General features: G+C 33.9%; 1 protein-coding gene across 1 annotated transcript in view; it reads left to right on the top strand.

Annotated features, from left to right (window-relative positions):
• Positions 1-15,229: 15,229 nt before the first annotated feature.
• Smp_153020 (hypothetical protein) overlaps positions 15,230-24,381 on the top strand; it is a gene marked incomplete at both ends in the record, with an annotated part of 24,416 nt that continues 15,264 nt past the window's right edge. Inside the window, 5 exons of the mRNA XM_018798670.1 lie at positions 15,230-15,433; positions 17,049-17,064; positions 19,299-19,435; positions 20,058-20,163; positions 21,690-21,929. Coding sequence (XP_018653589.1) covers positions 15,230-15,433; positions 17,049-17,064; positions 19,299-19,435; positions 20,058-20,163; positions 21,690-21,929 — 703 coding nt within the window. The remainder of the gene's footprint in view (positions 15,434-17,048; positions 17,065-19,298; positions 19,436-20,057; positions 20,164-21,689; positions 21,930-24,381) is intronic.

The raw sequence follows: 24,381 nt of genomic DNA, 5'->3' as shown, positions 1-24,381 counted from the left end.
AAAAATTCAATCTTTTGGTGCTTGGATAAACCGCAATTAATGTGATCCCCCAAAAGTTTGAGCAAATATTTCTGGATCTGTTTTGTTTCCTTGTTTTATGCTATTATTTTAATGCTGGTGGATACCCCTCCTTTTATCTATAGAAGAACAGGTCTTTATTCAGACTGTATAAGAGAACAGTCGGGGCGCGAAGTTACTTTTTTGAAGCACGCAGTTTTTAACATTCATTGTAAAATAATAGGAAATATGATGCGTACACAAAATAAAGAAGTAAATATATACTTCAGTCATAATATTTTGATATTACGCGGATTTTTTCGACCAACCCTCAACCGGTCGACCTAAGTCATTACACTGGCTTCGTTCTGAATTCGACTCCCATAGGTATTTCGGTCCAATCGGTTTACCGAACAGGAATATGTCAGTTCAACTAACGCAGCGTAGTGCGGAATTACTGTTTCATTCAATGTTTTACCTCCTATCAATGATGGACATCACCCAGTCAATATTCTGAGATACTATCTAGATGTCGTATACTTTACTAGCTTGCTACCTTATCTCATGGCACTCATCTTTTTTCCACAAATTACCGCACAAGACTCGTTAGAAGTTCTCTTTCTATGAGGATTAGAGCCTTTAAGGAGATGGAGAGTAAGAAAATGAAAAAAGAATATCTAAGGAAGTGTCGCGAACGGGCTACCCGGCAGCACGTTCATGAGGTATGATTTTTACATACTCTGTCCGGCTATCAGGAGATCTCTCGCCCACCTTCTGAGTATTCTTTAAATCAAAAATAAAAGAGAATCTATTTCGAAAAAAATAAACAAATTCAGCCAAAGCTGATAATTTACTCCACTGTTTGTATAAAATAACCAGACACAAAAAATAAATGTAAAATTATGTGATAAATATTCTGTTCCACATAAATATTTGGTTTCGAGAACACACTGACAATCTGGAAGGAAATAGACACAGTGTACACTTATTGGTCACGAATATGCATTACAACGGGAAGTTTCCTTCTCAAAAGATACATATAAATGTGAACCTGCAGGAAGCTGGATTCATCTACAAACTCGATTAAATATATGACCTTGAATCTTTGACAATTGCCCTAAATAACGTGGTTGATACTCGTGGATACAGAAAGCGTCCACTGACCAGGTGTAATTGGAATACAAAAACACAAGACAATGAAAATGCTTCGTCTCAGAATAGAATAGGATTCTTGTGGTGAGGGACATAATCCAAGTTTTACAGATTAATTATTTGATTGGCCTAATGTTATTATGCATGTTATAGCAAGACTATATTTCCTAAGGTCACCTAGAAACTAAATTCCTTTGCACTTTACAAGGATGTATATTCTAATAATCATAAGAATCCTAATAATCGACCAAGTTTATTCATGAAACTCATAATCACACACTATGTCCGCTGATTCTAAGTTACTCAAACATGAGAAAAAAACAAAAAAGTGCTTCTAGTCAGAGCGTGTGATGGATTCCCAAATACAGATAGCCTCTGTGGTTCAGATAAACCATTGGCCATTCTTTTGCCTAACCACCTATAATTTACTATGATCGAAATGGCTGGATTTAGATTTTGTAGGTTCATAATGGCAATAAAGTGGGTAGAATTCCTAACGTCAAAGAGTACTGGTGAAAGTAGCGACGATCATAAGAGGCAAAGTTTGCTAGTTGAACGTGATGGTTTTTGACCTGTTGTATGACCGATAAAACTGCATACACATTAGCCATTAGTTTGGATTTACTATCAACACTCGTACGGAAAAAATTGGTCCACGGGTTGCTTGAAGGCGAAAATGGATGCAATTATGATAGTCAAAGAAAAAACGGTTTGATGCACCAAAGTTTCCCAACAGAGCACACTACGATACATAGCGTTAACTGATGGCTAGCTGCTTAAAGTATGAACAGCACATTTGTTTTCTGCTCATGTTAATGATAATGAAATAGAAAAGCCACATATGTGATGGGATTCAGTTATGCTGCAACAATATGTAAAGTATTATATATAAGAAGAGGTTTTGTGGAAGCTTCCAGGTTTCACATGGTGGTCTAGCTTCAAATGATTCATGATCTCAACCATTGAAATTATTATGTATGAATTAGAATTTTTCCGAGTGACAGTAGTGGTAATTTCGAGGATTTCGTACGGACAACTTATCACGACTGAATTAACCGGAGTGCAGCCCACAGGTCATTCTGTAAACTTAATATTCTGATTGCAAAGTGGATCAATTATCCATACTGACGCCCATTGATGGATAGTTAGAATTAACTGTTCCTACAAGCTAGTTGGAGGAAGGAGGTTAAACAGAAACTATAAATGCATCCGTGTGAAATTGAGTATTTGAAATCAATGCAGCTTACATACTTCCATTGAAGATGATATACTGTACAGAGTCTTCAGTCAAATGAATGCTCATTAGTCAATAAAGTGAGTGCAGGCCATGTGATTATCGGGAAGAGGAGAGACTTTAGTCAAAGGGAATAGAACTGTCAACCCATTTCTGTGATCGTGGTATGAGCTTTTATTTAGTGTTTGTATAACTATGACAATGAAGCTTTCAGTTTTCAGGAAATTTGTTTGACTGCATATATATAACACATGGAAATTTATATATGTTTATCCTTTGCAATTAATTATGACATTTATGGCATCATTCTAAATTATTATTGCACAAGAGTTCATATTACTATCAAGTTTAACTCGGTATGCTTTTACATAAATTTACGTGTTTTTACGTATACTTCATAGGTCGATATTATCATGCTTAAACCCTCTCACTAAGTGTTCTTTTTTGCTTTTTATATGTTTTTTTCCCTCTTCCTTCTAAATTAAATGTTATTCTTAAGTATCCGAAGTTTGTGATTAAGACAATGTCTTGTGATATACTGAAATTAATTTCTCAGACTTGTTTTATCTTCATTATGTCTATATGTATATATATTAATATTTTGTTATCCTTTGAACCTCATTGAGACTTTCATAGCATCGCTCCAAACCATTACTGGATAAACATTTATTCTACCATCGTATCTTACTGCTGTAATAAGTTATATTCTTATTTATTTATTTATAATCTTTGTCTGTCTTTTCTTTTTGTTATTCATTTGGCGACACATACATAGTCGTTTATCGTTGTTCTGTGTTCACAAACATGCTAATTAAACTACTTACGTATTTCGCGTTTCATTCTTTCCTATTCCCTTATTTTCTCCCTTTCCTTCTTCAAAATCAACTCAATATCCTCAGTTATGCAGAACCTGATTTATTATTCTATCATCGCCACTATTTTTTCTTTTTCTTTTCTTTCTTTTTACTCAAATATAATAAACGTTATGTTAACATCATTAAAACTTATGTATTATTGCATTTCTGAAGAAGCCCGAAGTGGTTTCTTCACAACACTTATGTACCCATAGGACGTTTGTGAATAATAATAATAACTGATAATTCGCATAAATGGCTGACATTAAACCTCGGATCAAACTGATAAATTTCCAAAGTGCACACCAAGGAACCAACTGATAGGAAAATGTTTCTGTTTGTGGAAACATTTATCAGTTTGATTGTAGCCTGAGTTTCATCGCTTGAGTCGACCGTATTATGTGGTTACCAAATCGTAACTAAGCTTTATGGCGGCGTTGAGAGACTATTATGAGTGACTACGAATGCTTTTTATTCAGCGTTTGTTGTGGAAAAAATAGGTAATGCTGTTTTAGATGCCGAGTACTTTCGATACTTCAGAACACTTTCAAGTTTATTGATTCAGACATGTCAGCAATTAAAATAAAGTGATTTGGATAACGCTAATAAACATGAGTAACTTGATTATATCACAAATCATGTCGTAGAAACATTCTTTAACTAAGTGCAAGACTCGTGTAAACATGTAAAAATGATGTTGAGGACAACCAACGACTTTTGAGCTGTTGCTTAGTTTAAAATGCTTTCATAGTAACGTGTTGTCATATGAAACCACTAATCGTATTTTGTATTAAAAACGACATGTTAGTGACATTTTAATATGGTAATATTTATATGACTAGTCTAAATGAGTCTTAAACGCTGCATATTATAAATTGCTGTCAACATTATGGACCATTTGGTGAACTAGTGGGAATCGCCTAGATTATTTTCGGGATTCGTCGTTATTACAAGGGCTCACTATCTGAACTTATGGTTAGTATTCACGTAATCTTTGTTTGGTGCTTCCACCCAACATTCTTGTTGTTTTTTCTGTTAGCGAAAGGTCTAGAAAAAAGACTAATTCCACAAACATAGCATGCTTAAATCCCTCACCTCAGTCAAGGACTGTTCGTTCGTTTGTGACTTACCCCTGCTGATGTGGCGTTTCTGATTTGCATTTCTTGTTGGGCTTTTTTATCAACAAACCGTTTAAATACTTAGTATAAAAACGGATACAGCACTCATGCATCAAAAGTGAAAGATTTCAAAAGGAATAGGTACGATATTAATTAAGACTGAACTAATTTCAAAAAATTCCACTGTTAACGATGAAACGGTATGTAAAAACTTTAATTTTGTTTTATCACCTGAATACACACATAAAAAGTAATCAGCCAAGGTTTTAGTAGATACGTTGCAAAAGTTTAGATGCAAGTCAAGACTGTAGATATCCCTGTTTGAATAATCGATTAAGTTCATCTGACCATTTTTGGTCACTTGCGGAGAATCTTGGTTATTTCTTGTCCATTTTGTGATTGCTTTGTCACGTAAGCAGCCTAAAAACAAGTACGATGGTTCGTTATTTAAATAAACTGTGTTTAGCCTATCAATACTTTCTGCGTCGGTGTTTTCTTGTTTTCGCACTATGAAGTATTTAGGTTTCCTTGAGGTGATTTTGTATGGAACTTTTAACCAAGGGTTAAACAGTGCCTTCACTTTGTCGCACCTTGTCCAGACGTGCATGCAAGTGCCTAGATCCTTAAGTTTAAATGTATCTCGTGACTATTCACGAGCATTAATTCGTCTAGGTTTTCAAGTTTGGTTACGTATATGTTCCGCTCAACGTGCTTGGTCATGTTTTCTATTTTCAGTACAAGGATCAATAAACTTCCCTCCGTTTTCCTCATGTAGAGGGGATGCCCAGTGGCTATCCGACAGACAGATAATACCCAGTTGTACCCTGTATTCGAATTCGACCCTAGAGAGTTTGAGCTTATCCTGTGCTAGTCTACTGGATCCAGCGAACTCCGGGTCGCGTTCAGTTTTGATTGCATGGCTCACCTTTTGCTTACTATTGAAAAGATGGGGGTTGGACTTGGTTAGGTTTAAAAATTCCACAAGTAAACCCTGGAACTTAGCATTTATTACTGGGGAAGTTTGTGTCCAATTAAGGGGAGCAATGTTACTTTCTTCACCTTTTGTGTAACTTGAAGCTCATTTAGGTGTCGAACGTTGTTTCTCAGTATCCACTAGAAATCCATATCTTTCTAAACCGTCCATTTCCAGTATTGTTAGATCTAAATGGGCTTAGACGAATACCCAGGGGAATTGCCCTTTTAACCCCAAGTCTAGCGTTGGCGTTTTCTGCCTAAATACCGCTATTTTAGTTTAGTCGGCAGCTTGATGTGTAGCTAGAGAAATTTTCTAACCCAGCCCAGTTTTATTCACAGGAATGATACTAAGTGCAGCACCGGTATTTACCAAAAAGGTCAGGCCTGAATTTCTCTTTTCATCATAAAACAAGTGACGTTTTTGGAACCCCTCCCCAGTAGTTGCGGCCTTCATATTCTTGTGAGTCTGTTTAGGTCAAGCACATGGTTGGCTGCATCTGCTTGATTTGGCCCCACACTTTCAGTGGTATTGTAGTGTCGGTTGCTATGTCAAGCCCATATACCTTATTCCAGCTTCTGGACAGGCCAATTTATCCATTCTTCTTGAGTCACGTCTTGACTTTGTTAATTATTGAACCTATCAACCCTGACTGTTTTATACGTGCGTGCATGTGTACACTTCTTATCATTTTCATCACATGTCTGTAACTCGCTTTCATATGGTTACAATTACTGATTGCCGCTTGAGTTGGCTCACGCGCTCCCACCGCGCGTCATTTCGCTTCGCTCTCTTCTATTCGCTTCCATTCCTCCGATTCCCGGTCCAGACAAGTTAGTGTAAAAAAAATGTATGCATTCGAAAATCCATCCTCGCATTTGACTTATTTAATTGCGTTATTCACCAATGCTACGTGAGTCGATCAAATATACGAGGATAGCCGACACGTGCATTTGGATGACAATCAGCATACAATACAATTCGAGTCAGATATAGAGCCACTAAAGTACTAGTAGAACAATCTGGATTGTCTGGACGTCTATAGCCTGATACTGCTCATATGGTCCATTCTCAGTTTCGCGACTGTCTCTGTCACTTTTAACACTCGTAGTAAGTCCTGCTATGACTGGGTCTTTAAACGAATCTCCTTTTTCTGTGATGTATCGAACGTGATCCACTTGGAGGACCTCTCTCCATTACTTTGTCTTCAATACAGGCTGAGTAAGGTGAGGAGGTGTCCGGGTCTTAAACATCAAAAAATATTTGGACGTAGCTTGAGAGAATCTATATCTATCCTCGCTTTGAGACTGCATCACACATTGTGTTATCATCTACCGGGATTTGAAGGTGACGATAACTGTGACGATGATCTATTACCAAATGTTTCTCCAAGCAAAAGCTCTTGAATTCCTTGACCATCTAATGCAGATAGATTGTTCATTATCTGACGTCCTAAAATGGTGCGTAGTTGTGCCGTTGAATGACTAAAAATTAGGTCGCAGACTTCTTTGGAGACTAAAGGAGAGGATAGAGCATAAATCCTGGTGATTCCGTCATAGCGTTGGTCATTATTTTTACCTAGAAATCCTCTTCTTATGCTTTGGTCATAAAGTATATTAATTCTAGATGGTATTAATCCTCTTTGGTACTACATACCACTACACTCTCCAATTTTAACTAATGCCGGATTTTAGTTTATATATATACCGCACACACTACTCGTTTCGATAGTTGGAAACGAAATACCGACATATCTAGACTGCTTTATTATATAAGGCATATCTCCCCATGTAATACCTAGGTTAAAATCTATCTTACAGGCATATTTTTGTCCTATTTTACATCTCAACATACACTCGCATACTACGTCTCTACTGCCATCTCTCAGCGATTCCCTCCTCTTGCATTTGTTATCTTCATTAATGATCGCGATAATGTTACACTTGTTCTAAACACAGGTCTTTGTTTCCTAACTAACTTGAGCCTTCCAGTTTGATCTTTTGCACCTGTCTCCAATTTTGCACCTTTTTCAAGTCATCTGCCACCATTCACTTTTCAATCATACCTCGGAAAGTTTTGAAAGCCCCTGCCTACAAGCGTCCATTCAAATGTAGGAAAAAGGCATAATTCAACACATATCGACTATTCGTGCTACGCGATTCATCTAGAAAGAGGCAAGCTTATGCCAGTCCTCGCCGTTGAAGTCTTGTTGAATATTCTCTTAGTAAAGTGTGATAACAACCGTTACTGTCACCATATGGATAACATAAGAAAGCTACAAGTTAACATAAACATTATTAACCCACTTAAGTATTTTGTAAACTCCTAACTCGCGGAAGTTCTTGATCAAATGAACGACAAAAATAATTTCTTGCAACGTATTGCTCCATAGGTGTTTGAAAGAGCAAGACGATTCAGCAATGCAATCGTGTTTAATATACTGGACACATGTGCTCTAAAAAATATCAAGTCTTAGTTGCTTAAAGCCAGCAACATTACATATGTACCACGAGTGCTCGCAAGATTAAAAGAAAGTCACCCTGGTGTGCATTCATCGGTAATGTCCGAATTCTGTAAACATCAGTCAGTTTCTGATCTTTTCCAGTATGACCAGACAAAAACAGATTCCCAGGGATGTTAGGATTCTTCCAGATAGAACATCGTGTTAGTGAAAAGCAAGAAGAGCTAGTTACAGACCACTAATATCAAGGTCCAAAAGGCATCGTATTCCTAAAAGTGGTAAGGTGAAGTCTGATTCTAAGAGAACCTCTAACCTTGTAAGTATGCTAGAAATGCTAAACCCTCTAGAATCCTTTATAATCCAGAACCCAGAAGAAAATGACTCTTGTGTAAACGATGTCCATTCTTCTAAAAACGTTGATTTAGATCTGAACATAAAGATTTGTGTAAAATTATTGTCTACTCCATTATTAGTAATGCCATAATGATAGGCGTTATCCTGGAATTGTAGATCTGTCATGATGTCACTACCTAATCTACGAGATCTTACGTGGAAGTCCTATCTTTGTCTACACTAACTCATCCTATAGTGACCTTAACAGTGCAAGATCCATTCTGAAGGTTTTGTGTATGAAAATCCCTCCATGCATACATTTGAAACTTGTTCCTACTGGTTTCTTTAGATGTACATTTTGTTAATCTTTTTGATGCCATTTGAGATGGTAATATTTCATTTCATTATAGTTTTCTCACTTTTCTTTTGCATTCACTGAGTTTCCATGTTTCGTCCAGACGTGTATTTATGTTGTTTTAGTCGATATTTAATCTCGGTGGCAGCCATATTGATTATTCCCCATTCGGTTGTGTCTCTTGGGTTGACTGGGATTGTGCATTTTGATTGTGAGTTGAAACACTTTTCCAAAATTGGAAACACTTCGTGTTATAAAGCAACAATAACACTTACCTTTTGGCACGCTTCCACCGGCTTGTCTGTCGGCAACTATAAACATATTACAAATAATGAAAACATTTCTGAGTCTAATTGTCCTTATAACACAATACCGTGGGTATCCACGGAACCACTGATTATGATTTACATTCTAACCTGCTACTTTATGATGCCTCTGAGTTTTTTATTCTTTCACCCAACATCTGCCCTCTCTCCAAGGGACTTAGTCATCTTAAATCCCTTTACTCCTTGCAAATCCAAGCACTGTACTTATTACAGAAACGTAGTATAAATCATCCTCGTCTGACCGCTTCTTAAACGTAGATAACTACGTATTCTTTCGATACAATAGACGCCATGGAATAGGAGGCGGTACAATTATCTGTATCTGTCCGAACATTCATGAGTGTAAGTTAAGGAAAGAGTGTACTGAACCTATAGGTGACTCCACTTAGGCTACCGTAAATTGTTGTTCGGAAAATTATCTGGTGGTGTGATGTATATACAGATCACCATGCACATACTAACTTTGATAAATTGTTCGTAAACTAATTTTTCATTGTTTTGCACGAACCTGATAGGTTTAAAATCGGCATAGGTGATTTTAATTTGCTGAACACTACATGGAATTCGAATTGGGTACCAGGACGACACCACAAGTTAGTTGAAACGATAGGACTCTACTGATAGACCCAGAAAGTTCAAAAGCCGGCTAGGAGGAATAATATGCTTGATTTAATATTTACAATCAACATCAACGATATCTCAGTACACGTGAAACATGAATTTTTCATGAGTGATCAATGAATCGTATTGAGTATTAATAATACTCCAAACACTATATCATCGAACTTTTAGGCTGTAGTTTATAATTGCTGTTTATTTTGATCGGACTATGATGTCGTCAACGGGCTCACCAGTTTAGTGGTCGTGTATCTGACTACAGTCAAATCGTCTGGTGATTGTTGTTAAGATATGCATCCAAGTTACCCTTATATAAGTCGAATACGATAATGGATTTTGAATATGCATATTTCATATAATCGTTGGTTTGAATTGATAATCAGGGAAACGAAAGCAGTGGAAGCCAGATGGAACGAAACGAAACGACGCACAACAGCGAAGACGAGTGGGCCAACACATTTCGATAAAGTGCGACTCAGCATTTGCATAAGATCAAGCCAGTACTTCTGCTTTTCAAATCCAACATAAAATCAAGTTTTCTTAATACAACCAGGTTTTTCGTAATTAGCGGCAGCATTGTTGACCACCCTGATGGGTCTGACTGGATTCCTGCATCATTCGTGAAATATGGTAATAGATAATTTCCATTATCCTGTTTAAGACCGTTCAACTTGTCTACGAGTTGTAGATCCCATCCATATGTACGGAAAACATCGCTTATCACCTCAAGACTCAAAATGAGACCGCTTACCAATGTTGCTAGCTAAAGGACTACGGATTTGCGATACATAGAAGTTTATTACAGATATTCAGGAAGAAACACTGAATTACAATAGAGGAATAAGACAGTTAGACTGTTAAAGATTCCTGATGCATGAAAGCAAACTGAAAATTCACGAACATTAAAATGTCAAATATGAGTTAGGTATTATGCAACAGAGCTGCTGTATAAATGTTTACTTCATGAGAATTAACATTAAAGACGTATTCTTTTTAAATAATTCTCTACATAACAATTAAAAAGCTGTGAAGTTTGAGAATTTGATAAATTACTCAGTACACTCTTGTATTAACAAGACATCGTACAGTCTGAAATGAAAACCGGCAAAAACCACATTATTATTATTTTCTCACCAATTAGACATTTTAGATACACAGGATTGAATTATAGTTCCTTGAAGTGAAATTGTAAGAAGCAAAGGAAACATTAAAAGCAACCAGAGGAAGAAATAAGAACAAATTTTAACGTTATGTACAACTCGATACCGTGTGTTAGTTTGTTTTTCTTATCCAAATAATTAGGTCATTGTACATTAAGGTAACCAATGTATACAGCAAGAATTTCACAATAGCTGGAGATGGTGAGCGAACTTTTCAAGTAAAAATTTTTTAGTCACTTGAACACCATAAAAAGTTATTTTTTACTTCCTAATGCTTCGTTAGTATTTAGCGAACTGAATTTTACTGACTTTTGTTGTTATCCAAAACTATATAGATTTGGATAATAATATATTAATATAGTCTTGGACAAATCTACCCAGTTCCCCTATTTCGGGGAAGATTTTGTCCGCTTTTGGTAAATTTTGGGGAAACCGCTATAGAAATCTTCGGGTACATTTCGGGGAAACGGTAAAAAACTCAAAATTTCCATGGGTATTGGAAAATCCGCAATACGTTTGGGTTTTCCAAAATGTTTCCACAGAATCTTATAACAATTTGAGATTTCCCCCTGAAAATTTCCCAAACTTTTGGGCGGAACCCCAAAATTTATCCATAGTTCCCCAAAATGTCTCGAAAATATTTCACTATATAAGGAGATTGTGAACTTAACCCTATGATATCACAGAGACCTTATAAGGTTTTGTGATGTTTAAGAGTATTTGAACTATAGCATAAACTGGTAATCCCAGCAATAACGCAATTTAATCAAGGAGTATTAGATGAGCACGAATGAATGTACTGTATTTAAAATTCAAAATCAAAACACTCATCAATACAACAAAATCATTGGTTCATATAAACACCACAGGTTTCCACAGTGTAGCCAATACCAATTAGTGACAAAATATCCTTACTATAGTTTTAAGCACAGAAGGCAAACGTCTGTGTAAGAACTTTTCTGTCATCTCATTTTCAACTGTTCTGCAGACCCAAACTCAAATAGGGTTTTGTGATCGGGATATCGTTTTCCATCTTGGATCTCATCAGTGCTATGACAGTGAAAGTATTTCGTAGCATTTTTACCTTTGTAAGAGGTTTTAGTAACTCTCGTACTGTTTCAAGACTATGGAATAACCAGTTGTATAGATTGCGGCTGAAAATGGTAAAATCCTCACATCTGTCTAAAAAGGTCCCTAGCAGTCATGAATGGACTAGAGTGGAAGTTCGAGAAAAAAACACGAGGATATCAGCGGAATGTGCTGGTTATGCAAAATGCAGCTTACTTACTTACTTACACCTGTTACTCCCGATGGAGCATAGTCCGCCGACCAACATTCTCCAACCCATTCTGTCCTGAGCCTTCCTTTCTAGTTCTATCCAGTTTTTGCTCATTCTCATGTCTGTCTCCATTTCTTGGCGTAATATGTTCTTTGGTCTTCCTCTTCTCCTTTGGCCTTCAGGATTTCATGTGAGGGCTTGTCTTGTGACGCAGTTGGGTGATTTCCTCAATGTGTGTCCTATCCACTTCCAGCGCTTCTTCCTCATTTTCTTCGCTAAAATCTGGTTTGTTGTCTCTCACAGTAGCTTATTGCTGATAGTGTCTGTCCAACGGATCCGAAGTATCTTGCGTAGACAACTGTTAATAAACACCTGTAACTTCTGGATGATGGCTTTCGTAGTTCTCCAGGTTTCCGCTTCATACAGCAGAACTGTCCTGACATTTGTATTAAAAATTCTGATTTTGGTGTTGGTTGACAATTGTTTTGAGTTCCAGATGTTCTTCAGTTGTAATATGCTGCTCTTGCTTTGCCGATCCGCGTCTTCACATCTGCATCAGATCTACTGTGTTCATCGATGATGCTGCCCAGATATGTAAAGGTTTCTACATCCTCAAAAGCTTCTCCATCATGTGTAATTCGATTGGTGCATGCTGTATTGTATCGGAGAGTCTTACTTTTCCCTTTGTGTATATTGAGACCTACTGCTGCTGAGGCTGCTGCTAAACTGACCGTCTTCTGCATTTGTTGTTGCATGTGTGATAGAAGAGCCAGATCATCTGTGAAGTCTAAATCGTCCAGCTGCATCCTAGCTGTCCATTATATCTCGTGCGTCCCTCCAGTCGTTGACGTCTTCATAATCCGGTCGATCACCAGGAGAAAGAGAAAGGCTGAGAGTACATTTGTTAAAGTTGTCATACATAAAATGCAGCTAACACTTAAGAAATGTTCATATGACTCTAAAAATACTAAAAACCTTTAGCTGCAATCGAAATTTGGTAGATGGATGTCTTCAAAGCTTAATTTGATTTTGTCTGAAATTTACTGTGAGTTATGACTAATTGCAGAGATGTTTTAGTTATTTTATCAGTAATGCCACCTGGATCTTTGATGTACATGAATTCAGTACCACATTTATAAGTTATAATTATATCTCAGCCCAGCTGAGCAGTGTTGAGGTAAGATTGAATAGCTTGCAAATATTAGTTATTCTCTGCTCCTGCTATAGAGCAGCAATGCAGATTCTATGTTATAATCCTTTACGTTCAGATCATGAAAAGTAGACCTCATAATGTGAGCTTTCAAGCTTCATCTGGAGTTTTAGAGCAGATTCTTAAATTTTTATAAAGGCCGGTCTGTCACCTCGGGAGATCAATAAGGGGGGGAACTTAAAAGTGACAAATGTATGGTCACTTTTGAGACATGTGGAAGGTAGTATGTTTGACTGACTCTGTGAAATGAACTAAGAACTGGCTAGGAGTGTTAAGTTGCGCGGTGGTTGTTTGCAAATTATGTTTTGCATAAGGACTAAGACAATCGTTGGCTTGAGAAAACTGGTTCGTCGATGACTACACTTAGAGATATCTTCAATCTGTATAAGGTACCGCAAAATCACTTACAATATGAATCGTATACCTGTTAAACGAAGCCAGAAATTCATTAAAGTGTAATTCACACGGTCTACACTCAAGGCTTTAGTACACTAAAACTGGTACAATGTCATGACTTGAGTCTCTACTGATTTTGTGTCTAATCGTTTTCATTGGTATAAAAGATTTAAGTGTGTATGATAATCGACGCATTTCAAGGAACACTTTGCATAGCGTGTAATTCACAACAATGAACCAATTTGAAAGTTTGGCATCTAAGTGTATTAATTCTGAAGATTGATACTGAAAATAATTTTGTATTCAGTACAGCATACTGAAGTCTAATTTTTTTCCGAAATATGCTTTCAGTTTTAAACACTGCTTTTAACAAAATTTAGATAGACGAACTGTATTGACGGTTTCTGCGACCTACACATAAAGTCATCAGTATTCGGGTAATGTAGTGACCGAAACTGAGAAAGAACATTAGACGATTTAACTGGAGAAGAAAGTACATTTCACTAATCAAAAATACAACTAAGCTGAATGAATAAATGAAATATATTATATTACATTGAAATATCAGATGCTCGTCTGTATAGTTTCATTGTTCCCATCTTATCACACAGATAAATCTAGCACACCGTTTAACATGTGTTACAGTGAGTTTTTATATATTTTCTGGAAAATAGAGTCACAAAAATTATGAAGGATGTTTACGAAATTCATTGTCTTAAAAGATAAGACCATAAAGATGAAATTAGATCAAGTCTCTCAATACATTTCGTAAAATTGCAGATTAATGATAGAAAAACATGGGCTTCCTGTTTTGTTGACGTTTCCCTGGTAGCGTTCTATATCTCTTCAAAAACAATAATATCAAAATAAATAAATAGGTCAAATTAGGAATATAAAGCAATTTATAGCAGTTCAATGTCAAAAGGCAAAACATAGTTGTAAGAAATAAGTATATGAAGTAAACAGAGAGTCATAAGTAGCCGGCTCCAGTAGAAACTAAGAACATTAACGTCTAGCTTAGAATAAGTCACATAACATTTTATGAAGATCTAGTCAAAAGTTCATGAATAACAAGAGGATATCAGTTGTGGGCAACCAGTATATTTGTTCGAGAAAGAAAATGAACAAGAGAGAAATTACTTATGTGTCTAGAAGCAAGCGAATAAGAGTAACGCATGTGCAGTGTGGGCTGCGAAGATGAAGGTTACACTTTACCATGTACTCTAAATTTGATATTTTTTAGGAATAAAAGCTTTCCTAGTCAGTTTTTTAAGTACTCCATCTGAGATAAATTAAAGTCAAATGAACGTTTTTTAAATTCTTGAAATATGGAGTTATATATACTTAAGTTATCCAATAGTACACGAAAGTAGTTAAAATTAAAAACATTCGAATCGATGAGACTAGTATTAAAAATTTAATAATAAGCATATATTAGCTATACACCGATCACTTTGGTATAGACAGGCAAATTTAATTACTTTGAACGATATGGACTTAACAAACTACTAATTCACGTGCAAAGAATAAGCTTATTTAGGAAAATAATGATAATTTATAAGTGATATAACTCATAAATATTTCATATTTATAAATCGATGTACGGATTAACAGTAATAGTAGTGTATTTCGAAGTTTACATAAACCTGGATCTGGATTTAATGTAAATTAACTTGACAAATTCATATCATTTATCTAATATTCCTCCATTCAATTAGAAAATTAAAAGCGAAGTTAAATCATTAAATCATTCGATTTCACTGATGGATTCATCATCATTTCAAGACACACTCAACACTGATCCAGAATTAACATTCGATGATTTACCGATGCCATTTAAAATGTTAGACAAATTATTATGGAACATATTTGAAGAAACATGGAATTTAATTGAAGCAAAGGAAAAACATGAAAGTGAGGAATTCAATTTCCAACAATCATGTCTACAAAAACTGGATGTGAATGTGGTAAGTTGGAAATGAGATTTGTTTTAACAAAGATAATAATTAAAATATTGATAATAGGACATTGAGAATATCCACATATTTACAATTGTCGGACAGTATTTATTTAGAATATTTGAAAATCAAATTAGCGCATATGATCTAAACGATCTGAAATTGATTTCAGAGTGGAATTATTTGAATGGGCTTAACAGTTGCAGTGTAATACGTACATTTAAAACAATTCAATACGATAAAAATGTTATTTTGCAGCTTATTATCAATGACTCAGGTAATATAGGTATTGTGTGATGGTTTTGTTACAGATAAGGTAAACATTTATAACTAAATAGTAGACTTTTGATTCCTAACTTATTTGAAATTTTAGCTTAATGATTTGATTGAGTAGCTACTAATTGTGTTATACAAATGCTTTTGTTATAATGACCGTATGTTACTAAATCTCTCCTTGATTATAAGTGACTAAACGTTTCCTTGTTCGGAAGATATTATCACATACCATCTCGAAAGTACTTTGTTGCCTGCAAATTATTTCCTATTCATAGCACTGATCAAGATACCTTAATGTTTATCATTCCTCAATGATTGAAGTATTTTGATTTATTTGAACGTTGATCTGTCTTCTATTTTTTAGACATCCACTAAATATTATTGGCTTCTTATATATTAACATTTCACATATGGGTAGTTATTTTTACTGTAGACTCAAAAATCTAAGTAAAACTAGACTATTCTACAGATTAAGGTCTTATCTAGTATACTTTTTGTGTAGTTAGAAAGGTGATTCTAAAGAGCATAGTGAAAACACTAATACAAGGACAGTTTTTTATCTTTAGTAAAAATGCTGGCATGCATTCAACATAGTTTAGATCTAAGCAGACTAGTAAGCAGTGAAAATTTAACGCTAAACACTGATTAGTACCATCAGTTAAGATGCTGAGATAGAGTGGATTAATGTCAGGAACAATCACTATTGCGTCTACATAAATCCACTTTATCTGTTTTAGTGAGTAGAGATAATCGGTAAGGGAGAGTTTGTTGATGACAAATTAAAAGATATTGATGGTTATATAAGTGGTAGAAATTTGTTTCCAAGTTACACCAACAAATAGTTAGTAATCAATGAAAGATTTTTGGAATAAAATTTATATTTTTGATCTGCAAATAAATGTTACCTTCTTGTTTCATATGTGGGTATCAAATATCAATCCAAAACAACATATTTATGGAAACGCAAATAGAAACGTAAGATCAGTTGGTTCATCCGGTTTTCCTTATCTTCAGATCTGTTCTATGAGTTTTTAGAGGGATTAGTCTATGATGCAAGTAGTTCATAACATGTACAGAAGTTAAATAGAGAGCAAAACCGGGAGGAAATAATTATCTGTTTTATTTTTTTTATGAATACTTCAATGAACATAGACCCCAGAACTTTTAAGTTTCACGATGAATTTTGACTAAAGAGTTAGATTTGGGTTAAAACAAAAACAATTTTTCTTCAGCTTCAGCATTATTTTGTAGTGCAACTTCTGTGAAGTTTAAACCCTTCAAATAAATTTTATTCTGATAGAAGTAAGAATTTTATTTGTTATTCCTTTTTCTGTTTATTTTTTGAAAGGTGAACGACTGTACATGTAAACGTACAAAAGTTATGATGTAATCATTGTTATTACACATTTTGTTATCAGGAATTAAAACGTTTTTCAGCAAGAATACGCATTTGTTGTTTGGTATTAAAAAAGAACCAATAATAAGAGGATGAAAAAAATTCATCAACCTGATGTGGTATATATATATATAATCTAGTATTTGTTAGAGTCCATGCCACTGTTACTTTTATGGGATAATTTTATAATGTCCACAATTGGATTGTTTTATCTAAAAAATTGTTGATCTTTTCAAAATATGTACTTATTTTTATCAATTATTATTACTGTAAAGTGAAAAGATGGTGAAGTGCCTAGGCTACTCAACTTTTAAACACTTACTAGTAGATCCGAATACTGCTTCTACATTGATTCACTCAACCGGATAATCTTACCTAAGATTTAAAGTTAAATACAAAACGTTGTATATGGTTAGTGTTTGAAATTATTGGTTAATTACATAATTTGTAAAGTGTATTTAGTACGGATTAGCCACAGTTGTGGTACTAGAAAATGCCACAGAACTCTGAACAATTGTTTATTCTTAGTATGTGAGTGCACATCCATGACCCCTCCAGGGTTCGAATTCAGGACCTTCAGATTTCGTGGAGAATGGTTAACCATTAGAGCCACTAGGTCGGTGTCCAGTGGTACAATTCCAACTGCACGACGATCATCTAGTGCTACTGATCAATCTAAACATATCTGAACTACATCAGTCACAACAAATCAATTCAATTTCCTCTCATCCCCTTTAACTCCCTTTCGTAAATAACTATTGACAACTTTATTATTTGATTTTGCGAAACTTCATGGCTTATTTTACGAAATCTCACTTATTCAGGTCAACTAAGCCTTGTGATGTTTGTCGAAGGGTTATTCATCCCAATAAAACAAATCAACTTGCCGTCCGATAGTTTACTATATCATACGCTTAATGGGAAGATTTCACCGTGCGGAAAATATTTTATCTCCTTAAATGAAGGTAATATATATATTGGTTGTAAATCTATTCATTACATTTGACTGAAGTTTTGTTGATCTAGAAAATTAACTTTTAACTGAAATTCTTGGGACGAATCACTAAAACAAAACATATTAATGATATGTTGTGGTGAATGTTACTTATGCTGACAGTAATAAGTAGTATGTAGCACCAATCGGAAGTAGAATGCCTGGCAGCAGAAGATTGAATTGAAGTGAACAGAAAAGAAATCTATGAGCAATCAAGATAACAACAGAATCAAAACAATAGCGGAGTGTGTAATGGATAACGTAATGAAGATGTGGAAATGATGTACTTAATGTATGATTTTCATATTTTTACTAAACCGCTATGTAATTTTGCATGGAATTAAACATTAGTTTTCCCCACCTGAGTTCTTGTTTACTACAATGTTAGAATTAAAATTGATGTATATTTTAATGTCCATTCATATAGAGCACCATGTCTGTTAACGTTTAAGAACTTTTTTATTTGACTTGTCATTTGAATGTTTGCTATTCTAGGTTCGGTTGCACTCAGATAACAGCTAACTTTAAACAAATAACTGAAAAGCTTGATAACTTTGGAATGTGGTTAGGAGTGGAATACTGAAGGCTCGTTTCTACCTTTATTAGGTTCATGTACCTTCATTCTAGTGGTAATATTCACACTAAACTCCATCTGCCTACCCATTATAACTCTGAAGCATTATTTCAGAGCTTCAGTGAAAGATGTATTCCAATAAAATTTTCATTTTAATAAATTCAAAAGATTTTACTATAAAAATTTCATACTTTGTTGGTCAACCATAAATTTATTAATTGCTTTATATGTATAATAGAGTTAGTGCATACTAATAACGTTATTTTAAAATTTTTACATGGTTTGAGAGATATGAGTTTGAATCCTGATCAAATTTCTTTTATTTATGTCTCGAGCTTAAACCTGATTAACCATGAAGTTTAAATTTCAACGAATAATTCATGAAGATGGATTTTACTTTGGCTATCTGAGATCAGACAATCACTGTTATCAAAATTTGGATAATAATTACAGTTGATTGCTGAATTGAAAAAATAATTATTAACCAAATAACTGTTTAATATTTATCCTATTGTTTGTTCGTTAATTGTAATACACAAAATTTCATTCATTTAAAAAATTATTATTAAATACCCATTCAATAAAACTTAGGTTTAATTAATATCATGTATCCATGTATAACAAATTTTGGCAGATTCAATTAATTCAAAAATTTGGTTAGAAGTTTATCGTTTACCAGTAGACGTATGGATGAAAGAAATTTTACCAATCGTTCAAGAATTTCAAAATGCAAAAATGTCCACATCTAGCATGGAAACTTCTACAACTCAGGTGAGTAATTGTTTATTAATTAAGAATAATGATTATCTATTTTATAATGGAATAGTATACGAGTTTTATTAGTAGTACATTGCTTTTGATAAAATATAAATAACAAAGAGATATTGTTATTTTTATGTGAATTTTTGTGATTGATTTCTATCATATTTATTATCATTTAAGAAGTATGATTAATTCATAAGTATCGATGCCAAGGTTGAACTTGATTGTTTCAAATAAACTAAGCATTGGGTAGAGAGTTAATAATAATAAACATATTCTTATCATATCTCAATGAGTAGAAAAATTGTATTTTTGACATTTTGTGACTTAATATAAGCCATTTCTTTAGAGTAAATAAATAACCGAATTTTGGGTAAATAATTTTGTAAATCATGTTGTTTATATTGTGTTTTGAACTTAACAGGAGAACTAAATGTATGCATAGCTCTTAAATTAAGTCATTCTCTTTAGACGTCTTTTATTCTAACATTAATATCCATATAATAATGTTGTAGCGCATATTAGAGTTTATTTCCAAAAATGTATTCGAATAATACTATCTATAAATTGACTATTCATTAATTAGATAATTTAGAAGTAAAAAAAACCAATCATATTTATTTGATTCTAGGAGATAACCGTTAATCTGATCGAACGAAAATTATTTTATGAAAATCAATTTCAGCTTAGTTCACCTGTGTTATTAGGAAGAATTAAATATCAAGTAATACCACCAAGTGAGAAAGTTTTTTTGAAATCCCACCATGTCTTATTATTATTATTTTAAACAACAATTTTTTATAAATATTCTACTCAACTCTGAGATGAAACTGATTTAAATACACTGAATTGGCTCCATAAATTGAAATAATGTGATGAGAAGATTATTCATTAAAATTATGTAATATATTAGTGCAATATAATTTCGGAAAGTCCGATCACACATTAACTTGTTAAGGCATTTAGATATGAAAAATCAAAGGCCAACTTGACAAACAAGAAGATAAGAGGAAAACAGAGACAATAAAGAAAATGACGTGAAAAACAATATGAATAACACTACCGTAGATAATAAATCAATATTACTGAATTAGATTTAGTGTAAGCACAAATTGTTTTTAAACAAACAAAATGGTTTTAACTCTTGTATGGCTGGAGCTTCAATAAACCTAACCTAGGAGTTGTCCACGTTGAATACTAGACAATACTGTGGTATCTATGATCTGAACGTGAAAACAAGATACTATGATATGACTATGGCTGAAGTTGATATAACTCGACTCAAAGAAGACGACAAACACTGTTGGTAGATTATGATATTTTTGTCCATCCGAAATTGAGAATTTTTTTTCATTTCTTAGTAATACACTGGTTTACATGCATTAATTATCACTAAAATAAACGAAATACTACAATAAAATTATTCCAAAACAAAATGTTACACAATCAACAAAAGATTAATTGTTGTCTAGTGCCTTTTGGTTTATAATGATTTTCTGAATGACGTCTGTGTTTTTTGAACAAAACTAGATTTAAACTATAATTGAATGTCTCAGTAAATGAGTCCGCCCGAAAGTTATTACTTTTCATTTAAGTAGAAGACTAGCTGTCAGTTAATCGATAAATTTGCGATCGTCTAAATGGTACATACTAGGTAGGACGGATTGTAGGGGTTAGTATATCTAGAAATTAATAGTATATACTATATTCTGACTAGAAGGTACAGATGTTGCTAGCGAGAAAACGCTAGGTAGAAGACAATCTACTTTTTACCGAAAAAATGATGAACTATTTGAAATGAATTGACAAATTCACTTATTAAAAAATCTTTTCAGTGGAAAAATCATCTGTAAGTTTTTAAAGATGTAAAACACTTTACAAATAGTTTTTACTTAGTGATTTCTGTTCTGTGATACTAAAACAGTACTGCCATAATTGATATCACTGTTTGGAAAAACTTTAAATGAAATGTAAAAATTTTATTTTCACAAAACTTCCCCTGAAGAAATCCAGACTAGTTTGCTAGATCAAACTTTAAAATTATTTATATTTCAATTTCTTGGTTCACCAAAATATAAGTTATGTATTTTATGTTTTCATATATACTCTGCCCAATTTCTGTCGAACTCCTGGTTTAAACTTTAACAAACGTTCATATATATCTAAATTACTTTATTACTACTTAATAAATTCAAGTAGTCTAAGATTATTAGTAAATATTTTGTGTATCACCCTCATCGTTCTCATTTACTTATTTCGGAAGGTCCTGCATGTAAATCAGTAACAGCAGCACTCAAGCAAGCTAATGATAAGGCTAATCTTTTAAGTTACTCAAATCTTGGTACTCACTTGTTTTCCGATGCAATTATTGAAACAAATCAGTTGGCATTCATCGAACATCGAAATTATCCTTCCTGTTTAACAGCCATTCCTAAACCACAGCTTGATGAGAAGAATTCAGTATCCGTCCAAGAATTCATAGAGAGCCCTGAATCTGTGAAACGTAAGTTTACTTAGGCAGATAAAAGACAGAAAGAAATGTTTGGTTGATTGTTTCTGGAAGTGGTTATTTATTATTTTGAGAAATTTAGACAATGAAATCAACTGTAAATGGTTTTAAAGAAAGGAAAACGATACAGAAATAGAGTAAACTTTGAATTGCTTTGTGTGATAAAAGTAAATGTAACACAAAGTTTTAAAAATGTTTAGTATCATTATTTTCATGCGTAAAGTTAATTCTTCAAAGGTTAAGATTTAATACTTTTGTAGCTTTGATTAATTTTCAGTCTAGGGTTGCGTAGATTGTTGAGTTCACTGAAATCATGAACCGACCAATGTTAGACTACCATTGAAAACTTGGAAGCACTGGACCACCGTTTGGTCCGAGCTTCCTCAGCAGTGTGCATCCCCGACTTCTCACGTTGTAATGAAACTCATGACCTTCGTTCTCGAGCGCAAACGCTTTAACTCTAGACCATTGAGCCTGTATCCAACGGTATTAGCGTTTAACTTCAATCAATCCACTATATTGCGCAACCAGCTTGCATTGATTGGTTTATGACCTCAATGAAGATCAACAATCTCCGCAACCGTAATTGTTGTGCTCTCACTGGTGACTAACTTCGAGAGGTTGGTCTCGGAGTTCTAATGAAAAGCCACGACCAGTGAAGTTGGACCGTGTTGGGTGAGACAGTTACCCACCAAAGACAAATGAAGATGGTCGCCCGACATCGTGGATTGATTGAAGTTAGATGTAAACTGGCTCAGTGGTCTAGAGGTTAAGCGTTCGCTCTCGAGATTGAAGGTCCTGGGTTCTATCCCAAAGTGCAAAGTTGTGGATACTCACTGCTTAAAAGCACCATAGTAGGAAGAAACGGCCGTTCAGTGCTTCTAGGTTTCCTGTGGTATTTTATGATTGTTCGGTTCATGATTTTACACCAATTTATTAACTTACCATCTGCTTATAATTAGGCATCTATGAACATATTTATTCTTATTAACGGGTTTTATTTAGACATGTAGTAAGTCGAAATCAATTCACCTTGACTATTTATTTGAGTCAAGTTTGTGTTTGTTACAGAAGCATGCAATAAGAAATCTGACTGATAATTCATATCTTTAGTCTACAATTGAATGAACTCTAAATTATTGACCCATAAATATGTTCTTTAATATATTTTTAAATGAAGATTTAGTATTCACATTTGACTCTTAGCTTAAATTTTTTATTGTTCATTTGTTGATTCAATTCATGTTTCATTAAGTATGGATTACGAAAAGTAACTAAAATTGTTTTCATTGTTTTTAATTATTTCCATTGTTTAATTGTCTTAATTTCTGTCTTATAGTTAGAATGCCCAATAGGCATATTAAACTTGTAATGCTACGTCTAACTAAAAAAAAAGAAATTTGCTGCGTTTTTTTTGTTGCTTAAAATGATTTCATTTTATTGTTGCATACTTTCATATTACACACAAAAAAAAAGAAATATCTGAACCCACAACAGAAAGAAGTCAACCACATTCAGCAAGTTCAATAAAACATCAAACTAGAAGTACAAAATCTTCTAAACGTAAACAACCAATTAATAGAGAGCACAAAGAAAAAACAACAAATGGACGTAATAATAATAAAAAAGCTGAAAAGATGAACGCTACTGCTGAAACTATCGATGAATTATCAAATAAAGACAATAATGATAAGTCAAAAAAGAAGAAGAATAAGAGTAATAATAAAAAACAAGAAATTGAATTAGATATTGAAACAAATTTAAAAGACTTGATTATTGATGAAACTGATCGAGTAGATAATTTATTTAAAAAATCTCAACAAAATGAAGAAATTAGAAGGCAGTTATTAAAAGATTTAAATGAAGTACAACCTAAATGGTAAAAGTGTAAAACTTATTATATTTTTTTACTTATTTATAAAAAAAATTCCTAAATGAATTGTATCATGAAATAACTTTCAATAGTTATTATTATACACAGTATTATGTTTAAATCATTAAAATGATTATGAAGAATTAGTAATGAATTCTAATTATAAGTTATATTATATTTTCAACTTTAACAATCAGTAGAGTTTACTAGGGTGTGTTTTTCAATTAACATCACATTATTAACTATTATTATCAAATTCCATTTAGTATTGTTTGTTTGAATTTTCCCATCGATGTGTTAGGACTGCAACTGGTCAGTCTCTAATTGGCATATGTGCATACTGTGCGTATTGCCTCGATATAGCCTAAATTCACAAGCATAGTGAGCAAAGATGGATATTGGCTAGCAGTGGAATCCAGGACGCACGTTTCGTCCTATTTGTGACTCGTCAGCTGGATGTACCTGCATCTCAGAGTTGATGTTCACTCTGGGACTCGAACCCAGTACCCTCGCTTCAAACGCCATCGCGTTATCCACTCGGCCACTGAGTCCTGATAGCCACTTGCTTGTGCA

The sequence above is a fragment of the Schistosoma mansoni genome, chromosome 7 (genome assembly GCF_000237925.1).
Source record: "Schistosoma mansoni strain Puerto Rico chromosome 7, complete genome".
NCBI classification, from domain to species: domain Eukaryota; kingdom Metazoa; phylum Platyhelminthes; class Trematoda; order Strigeidida; family Schistosomatidae; genus Schistosoma; species Schistosoma mansoni.
This window is presented reverse-complemented; position numbering and strand designations above follow the sequence as displayed.